Genomic DNA, 8,911 nt, shown 5'->3' on the forward strand with positions numbered 1-8,911 from the left:
AAATGCAGCCACTATGGCTGTGTTTTGAACCAGTGCACTCTCAAGCTTAGCAGTGCGACGCCCTAGCCACCACAGCAGGTGAAGCATTCATTTCATAGTAGTGGCCTTATGAAGGAACTCCTGTACTATAGCAGGTGGATTACCCACAAGGCTGGCACAGTTTCTCTTTGGCTCGGTGCATGAAGAGCCATACCTTCTTGTCCTTTGATATGGCTGGATCCTATTTGATGAAACACTCGAGAAATTTCTATGACAAACATAGCAACACTCTCGTTTGGTCTCTAGTTCACTGATGCAAGGACTTGCTCCCTCGCACTCTTTCCTTTCAATGCTGGTATAGTTGTTGTGAAGCTGTCACCGAAATTCTTTCAAGCTTAGAGATGCATGGTCTTCAAACATGGTTAATGTACATCGAGCCCTTGAGAGCAAGGTAGACATTCCTGATCTTCCAATTGTCATTCCAATCGTTGAAGGTGGCGACTCGTTGGAAGTAGTCCAACCGATCTTCAACATCTTTGAATGCATCAGTGTGGAAAGATGGTAGTGTGCAAGGCTTACAGACAATCCATGGTGGAGGAGCAGAGGAGAGTTTGTACCTCCTGCGTTCGCCCCTGCCAGAGTTGTGGACATTCTACTTGATAGGCTAGGCAGCAGATGGAACTTGGATGGCAGTCCTTGCATGCAACAGCTTCTTTGGGTGCCTTGGGCGTGTTCACAAAGATGGTGGTGTCTACAGTTCAAGTCCAGACTGTAGAGACCCAGCACCTCCACCAATAAGTCACAAGAGGAAAAGCCAGAGTCGACTGGCAGCGAACGTTACTTTACTGCAGCTGCACACTAACTCACTTAGTCTGTTACCCAATCATTTTCAAAACAGGTGCACATCACGATGATGCTGATTATTGGTCAAACATATGCAAATAATGAACATCGATACACGCGTGGCAATACGTTCTTCACAACAGAATCAGTGATTACCTATGTATACTGCAAAATCCCGCAACACCTATTCGAAACTTTGTGCCAGTACTCCTTTAGGATATGTAATGTGTACATTCATTAACAAACAGTACTGGTAAACATGGCGGCACTTGTGGCTCACACTTTAGTGAATTACCGTGATGACTGCACTCTTGCCATTGCTTGTCAGCAATAACTGGTGAAATAAACTTTAATTTCCTCTTAACTCATCTGAATCAACTTATAAGTGGCAAGCCCACCCAATTTGCAAGATGGTTTGACAATTCTGGCATCCATAAGCCTGATGAGGTGCATCAGTATAGAAATGACATGATGGGTGCTACTGGATTGTTTTGGCTTAGACAGGTTTGACATGAGTTACCAGAGTGCGTCGGCTTAAGTTTTACATTTGTGCTCCCATATGGTAAAGTTATTAATGGTACGTGTGCCCTTAGGTTTCACAAAGTGCTTGCGTTTAAAGGGCCCCTAAGCCCTTCTGAACTTGCACACTCGTCTTCGTTACCCTACCCAAGGGCACTTCTTGCCACATACTTCTCTAGAAAGCATGTGAACACCGCAGTACTAAATGACACACTGACGCTTTTTTATGGTTTGATGACACTGTCCACTTCAGTTTACCACGACTCTGTGCTACACGTAGTTGTCATTAGACATACAGTGCAAAACATGCTACACAAGGTGAAATCAACAGTCAAGTGAGACAATGAGAATAGTGGGCATGCAACTGCATGGAACAGGTGTGCTAGCCAGATGGACCAATTGACAGCTTTTATACTGGTGACATCACAAACTTGACACTGTTGGTGTCACTATGTGTGAAACAGCAACTGAAAAAGCCTGGAGAGGTGGCACACAACTGTTTTTTGAATTTGCAAGCTGGCTCCCCCACAGCACTGCCATATTTGCAAAAAATTAGCATTACAGCATTCAGTGTGCAATGCGAGTGTTTATTTAAAATGTGTCCTTCAATGTACCCAAGATCCCTCATACCTTATTCTAAAACTGTCTACAACCTCATCACTGATAGGGTAGTGGCACTACCCTGGTGGAAGGCCACAATACCACAGAACCGATACCAAAGCTTTGAGCAATGATGGACAGAGCACCACAGGCATCACTATTACATTGGCACAGTGCACAGCTTCCAGCGCAGTAAGACTGGCAGAGGCAGACAGGGAAGTGGTGTAGCTATGAAGACCTGGCACGGGCAACATTTGCTTGCTAGTAACTCAACTTATACATGAGCATTCAAAGCAATTTTGTTGGAGAAGGTTAGGGAGGTGATATCCTTTGATGTCGATATATTATGAACCTTTCTTAAAAGGTGTTGAAGTGCCTAAGAGGACACCTAAATATACACAAAACAGCATGTGCAAGCAGGCAGCTTATGATGCATGTGAAGAGTTTCACAAGTTAAATTGCAGGTTTTAACGACGCTGCTTGATTATACATTAATTTTGACCACCTGGTGTTCTTAATAAAATTGAAAGCAATCTTCGCTGCTTGATTCAACACTAAGCCTGACTGCCTGGGCAGCGCCCCAGCAAACTGGCAGACGTGCTGAAGGCAGGTGCACCTTGATATGTCCTCCAAGGTCACAAATGTGCCAGTCTATTATAGAAAGCAAAATTTCACAGGAATGTTTATCGTGTGATATATATATTCAGCATGTCCAGGAGATATTCAATAACTCCATGTCTGCACTTAGTTCTCTTAATCCAAAGGGCTCAGCTTAAGAATTTTCATTCACAAGTTGAACATGTCAGTTCCAGAATATAAATGGTGGTGCAGATAATTTCCTTTAATATTTGTTTACATATTTATATCTTTCATAAATGTGGTTGAACATATATCAAGAATAAGAAAAAACATTGCCTAAAAGAATAAAGCATTTTTCTTTGCGAGGACGGGCGAATGTCATGCGTCCCCTGATGTTTCCCCCACATGGCTCTCGCCATTTCCTGTAATCAGGCTTCTCTGAGTAGCAAAGCGTCAGTGGCAGTCGGTGTGGTTGCAGATTAGTATGAGAAATGGCGCGCTACTAACGCCTTCCAACGGCAGGGTTACTCAGGCGCAAAAGGGAGTAGGCTGTTTCTCTTTTGGCTTGGGGTCGGGCAGCTGCATGGACGCATCGCGCATTCGCCAGCCGTTTGCGGGACTGTCCTGCAAAAGGCTTAGGAGCAGGACATGGGAATGGATGAACACGATTGTTTGAATGGGCCACCATCAGCATGAACATACATGCCAACGATTAGGCATTGGTGTCCAGCATGGGGGCGAACATATTTGCTCACTATCCTGTCGCGGTGAGTCGAACTCCCTCGATTTGTAAGCACATGCTGGGATTTGTGTATAAAAGGTGCAATAAATGCCCTTGTGATTGTCTACACTACTATGTTGTCGTTCCTTTGTCCTAAGAGTACATTTGAGACCCCCCCCCCCCCCCATCTTATAGAACCAAACCATGCAAGTAAAATTTTATAAATGCAACTTATTTTGCACACGTAGAAATGCACAGTGACGCAACTGCACAGCATTTGTTAGCCAACTATAAATATGAAAGTTTCAATTGACATTAACAGCTTGTTTAAGGTAGCCCCCTGTGACAACTGGTAGGGTCATGCAAAAATGCAGCCCTCGTAACAGAAATTCCTATGTGCCATCCAGCTTGTCAATAGAAAATCTGAGCCACAAACAGTGACAATTTAGATGGTGCTATGTCAATAGTATCCTTTACAATAGAAATATAGAGGTAATCGACTTCAAATAAAGAACCAACAAAGCTGTTTCAGTTATTACTGAAGATAACATATACAATAGGGTTCAGCATCCAAGAGAAGCACCTGCCATGTGAGACGTGCTATGGTTGAGGACAGTGGATTAAAACCTAGAGACGCTTGTATGAAACAGTTTAGATAAACTATGCATAAGTAACAGTAAGCGGCTGCACACACTAAGTTGCTGAGACGCACAGTAATGATGCTTGTGTGGAGATTTTTAGCTGTGTGACTCGACAACTTACTGCGCGACAATAAAATGTCCCTTTCAAGAAGCTCTTCGCCAATGAATAAATTTAACCATAAGTAAAATGCACCAATCAAGTGGCCCCGATTCTCAAACATGCCGAGATCTCACAATATGGCCATTTATAGGCAATCTGTACCTCAACCTCAACAGCAACCTGGTCCTACTTTTTGTGATTAGTTTATATATTTAAAATTGTGGGGCTTAATGTCCTGGAATTGCACAGTGGGTTATGAGGAAAGTCTTAGTTAAAATAAACTGTGCGTTTTCCCTTTGCTGCTATGACTACTCAGCATGCATGGTAAAACAACTATCAATTGATGACTGAATACCAGTTAACTACTGATTAAGTATGAAGATATACCAAGCAATATAAGCCAAGTAGCAAAGCCTCCAAGCTACTTCTCTCATCTGACAATGTCAATTTGCTCCAAAAAAAGCCTTTCACTCAAAATTATGAAATAAGCTTTACACTCCCAAGCTTTTGCAGAAAGCAGCCCCGAGACCACACCAAATGCTACACCACCACAGCACAGCACCAATTGCAGTTGAGCATAGGCCACAGCTTTCACAAAACTTTTTCTTGCCTCAAGGAGTAACACACGAGTAAAACAACGGCAAAAAATGTCATACCACTGAGAAAAAGCTTTAATAAAATTCTAGGGTTTCTGATGGCAAAAGCCCAGTCTGATTATGAGGCATGCCATAGTGGTGTACACCGGATTAATTTTGGCTTGTCTAGGGGTACTGACATGATATTTTCAACTAACTTTTTTGCGTTCAATGAAGGTCCTACACCTTTAAACTCTCGAAAAATGAGTGACAAGCCTAAGAGCACCGTAAATAATTGAATATAATAGGTTTTTTTTACAGCCAGTATTGGTTTCGTTTCCCAGGAGGATACCGTGTCATTACATCACTACACAGTATGCAGGAGCAGAACATTGCGACACTTTGACACTCGCTCGGTCGCCTCGTACGCTGCTACTCGTAGCAAGGGCAGATGAGGCAGCATAGCGGACTGAGCCAGCCGAAGCAAGTGTCAAATAGTCACAATCTTCTGGACCATATACTGCGTCGTGACGTCCCATCACAGTATCTTCCTGGGAAACAGAACCACAACTGGGTGTAGAAATGCTATTTATGAAATTATTAACGGTACTCTGAGGCTTCTCGTTATCTTTTTTACTAGGGTTTCAAGGTCTAGGACCTGCATTTATTGCAAAAAATTAATAGTCCAAAATATTGTGTCCAGGCCTCTTTAATGTGAACCCAAGTCACGGTACACAAGTGGTTTTACATTCTGCCCCCATCAGAATGCAGCTGCTGGGGCCAGGATCGAACCTGCAACCTTGTGCTCAGCAACACAACGTCATAGCTACTAAGCCACCGCATGGAGTTGCTGAGAAAAAGTTGGGTAAGCTGGTTTAGATTCATGGCTAGGCACAATACAAAGGACAGGATCAAAGAAAGCAAGTTTAGGCTCTTAACAGCACTTTTTCTTCTGGGGGTACTACACGAAAACAGCATTCCAATAGATTTCCAATGCAACTAAAATACTTTATGTTTGCAGACCTTACTTGCCTAGGGACAGCTAGCTCCCATAATTTGTGCAAAACATATTTTGCAAATATAAAGCCGCTCACAGTTGAGTGGAGGTTGAAGTGCCCTTACATATTTGCATGCTACACGTAGCACGCACACGAAAACAAAACATATATGCCTGAGATTAAAATCAAGGTTTATACAGAACATTCGACTGAAAATCCAAAGGCAACTCAAGGATAGGGTAACAAACTTGTTTCATGAACATAATCTAACAAATATCAAATCTTCTTGGCTGCAATGTTTTGGTGCTAAGCAGCTGCTGAATTGGACACTAAAAGCTTCAAGCCCTTCAGGTGGTTCTTCAAAGCTGACTTGCCCATTGTAGTGATGCCAACCACCTTCAGACACATCTTACATTTTGCTCAATAAAAGTTGCCCATTTCCCACCGACTTGCCATTGTAGTGACGTCGATCCAGCTTCACCCAGTGATGATACTTGTCACATTCATGCATTTCAAAAGCACACGGCACAAAAACGGAGCTACAATGACCATGATGTGATGCAACAAGCAAAACAATAAAAATGGTGGTACAGCTTGGTCTGGCTTCGCCTAGCTCCACAAAGGCAATGGAGATGCAGCCACACCTTCTGAACAATTTAAACACGCCTGTCGTTGCTGGCTGTGGACACACCACACTGCAATGTCGCAGCGAAACTCTTGAAACAGAATACATTATGGTTTTCCCGATAAACCATGTCCATAGCATTGCATAGATGTAGTGTTCATTTAAATGTTTTGGTATGCAGAAGTCATTCCAATCCACAGTTTCCAAGAAGCACATTTACTTAAAGTTAAGTGCCCTAGAGTTTTCTTGTTTTCAAGTTCAAACGTTTTCCAAGAATTTCAAGGTGTATAAACCCTGTCAAATTCTGAAAGGCTGCTTGGCATTGTATTTCACTACTGTTGAAGATGCAGGTATTTTAAATCAACAAGCTGTGTACCTTTCCAGAGCCCCAAAGAGGGCCAGCAAGAAGGCTTGATCACCACCTTTGTGTCCAAAAAAAAAATCCAAGCTCGACACATGGAGCTGAAGGCTAAAACACCCAAGGAGCAAAATGATGCTGGATAGTAAATACTACATGGGCCGTATTCTGAAAAGTTCCCCCAGGCGAAATTTCTTTTTTTGCTTTCAGGCGTGCGCTGATTGGGTGGTTGAGCCCGACGTCATTCAATTTTGCTCAACCAGCCAATTGAGCCCGACGTCATTCAATTTTGCTCAACCAGCCAATCAGCGCGCACACCTGAAAGCGAAAAAAAATTTCGCCTAGGGAAACGTTTCAGAATACAGCCCCATTATCACCTATGATAACGGGACACAACAGCATACCTAATTTGACAATTTCAAGATTACAGTGGAGTTATTCACTCTCATTCAGTTTGTGCGACAATATTTAGTATCTTCCTGCAGTAGCCAAGGTTTGAAGATGTTCGACTTAAGAAATGTTTTCTGAACAACTCAGAAAGCACTTCTCACGTGCAAACAAGTAGCAACTTTGTCCCACAGTACCTATAGCCATCACCCTTTTAAGACGCTTATTACATAATAGAATGACAGAAAGTAAAAAAATAATAATAACACCCCAGTTGGCGCACTCATTTCAATCGCCGACATGCATTATATTATGCATAGAAGATATTTACCGTATCCCAAATTTGCAGCTTGATCTGCTTTCCATCAATTGTGATCATGCGGGCACCAAACTCAACCCCTACAAGATAGGAAGAAATCGTGTAAAAAAATACAACGTAAATGAACACCGCAGATCCATGAATCAGAACAAAACATACCAATCGTAAGGTCATGTACAGGCTGGAAGCGCTTATCTGTGAATTGCAGCAGAAGGCAGGATTTTCCCACTCCTGCGTAAAGGCGAAGCAAACATTAAACCACAACAACGCTCCTCAATACACTATCGGAAACGCACTAACACACCAACGTGATGCGCAACAGCTGTTACTGAAAAGGGAAAGCAGGAGTCGAATACACCCAGCATGCCCATTCAAACGGCTTGGAGCGCGTTCATTATCAATGCAAAAGCTGGAGCAATATACAAACGAGAAATGTAAAAAGCAAATCGCTACTCATAGACGATCACTACAAAGTATGTACATACACTAGGAGGTAAGGTGCACACAAGAAAAGCATAGCCCCTTGTCGGGTCTTTCGCACGCGATTGCTCGGCCGAACCTATCTCTGGCTTCCGTAAATCAGTGAAAAATCTAGACCAGTGATATCAACTAACGATCTGAACTATCGTGAGTCAGGCAAAGAGGCATTCTAAGTCTGGACACCCCCAATGGCAAAACAGAATAAAGAGGTGTTCAAAGTAATAGCGAGTCGCCATTTTGGCATTACGAACCTTGCATGTTACAAAACGCGTCACTCACTACCAAGGCACAACGGCCTGTAGGGAAGGCAATCATGTATGTAAATTTATAACATCACTCAGATCTTACCTGTATCTCCAATTATAATGTATTTGAATAGGTACGCGTATGACATCCTCAAAAATACTGCCGCTTCGCCAGACCACAACACAAGACACAGAACACTAGCTGTTCACTCAACGAGCGATTCTGGTACTGACGTCACACAATGCCACTACGCTATCCCTAGAGGGCACTACCAACGAGATGATCATGAACTCGTAGTTTTATAGTGTGAAACTATGCATGAACTATTGCTTTTTACGTAAGGCATCGTTACGATAGCGCTCTATCGCAATGTAGTTGCTTAATTTTTTAGATTTACATTCCGTGTGAACACACATCTGCTCAAGCCAAAAATTAACACCTTGTGCTCTTGCTTTTTAGCTCCCGGGCGCGTGTTTTTATTTGCGCCCAAGCCCAGTGCTCGACCGCTGGCGCCGCCGTGCGCCGCTCGGGCGTACCGCGTTTCTAGGTGGTTCTTCGCCGAGGGCGCTCGAACGCAATCATATCAATCACGTGAATGCAAGCTTTGTAAGCGTGGCTGTATGGCGCAGTGGTTACGACCCTCGCTTTAAGATCAGGCGTATGCGCGTTCGAATTTCTTTTTGGCTAAAAATTTTTTTTCTTAGCATCACGCTTTTTCTTTTTTTCCCTCTCCGTTTGCCAGCGCGGTCGGTTGAACCCCGGTGCCACGGCGGAAGCCGTGGTGCCGGGCGCCGACGCGAAGCGGCGGTCGTTGGGGTGTTGCTCCCCAAATAAAAAAAAAAAAAATACTGCTCTAGTCAGGCAGACTGCTCCCTCCCTGTTGGTGAGATTATATTTGGATCATCAAAACAGTGATGCATTTATTTAGGAATACCATCGAT

At 43.3% G+C, this 8,911-nt stretch overlaps 1 protein-coding gene across 1 annotated transcript in view; it reads right to left on the reverse strand.

The window, feature by feature from the left end:
- Positions 1-8,218, reverse strand: part of LOC119466290 (ras-related protein Rab-2A) — a 30,938-nt gene extending 22,720 nt beyond the window's left edge. Inside the window, exons 1-3 of the mRNA XM_037726773.2 lie at positions 8,073-8,218; positions 7,404-7,475; positions 7,257-7,324 (exon numbers count right to left, since the gene is read on the reverse strand). Coding sequence (XP_037582701.1) covers positions 7,257-7,324; positions 7,404-7,475; positions 8,073-8,118 — 186 coding nt within the window. The 5' untranslated portion in view covers positions 8,119-8,218. The remainder of the gene's footprint in view (positions 1-7,256; positions 7,325-7,403; positions 7,476-8,072) is intronic.
- Between the last annotated feature and the right edge of the window lie 693 nt (positions 8,219-8,911).

This window comes from Dermacentor silvarum, chromosome 1, assembly GCF_013339745.2.
Source record: "Dermacentor silvarum isolate Dsil-2018 chromosome 1, BIME_Dsil_1.4, whole genome shotgun sequence".
Taxonomy (NCBI): domain Eukaryota; kingdom Metazoa; phylum Arthropoda; class Arachnida; order Ixodida; family Ixodidae; genus Dermacentor; species Dermacentor silvarum.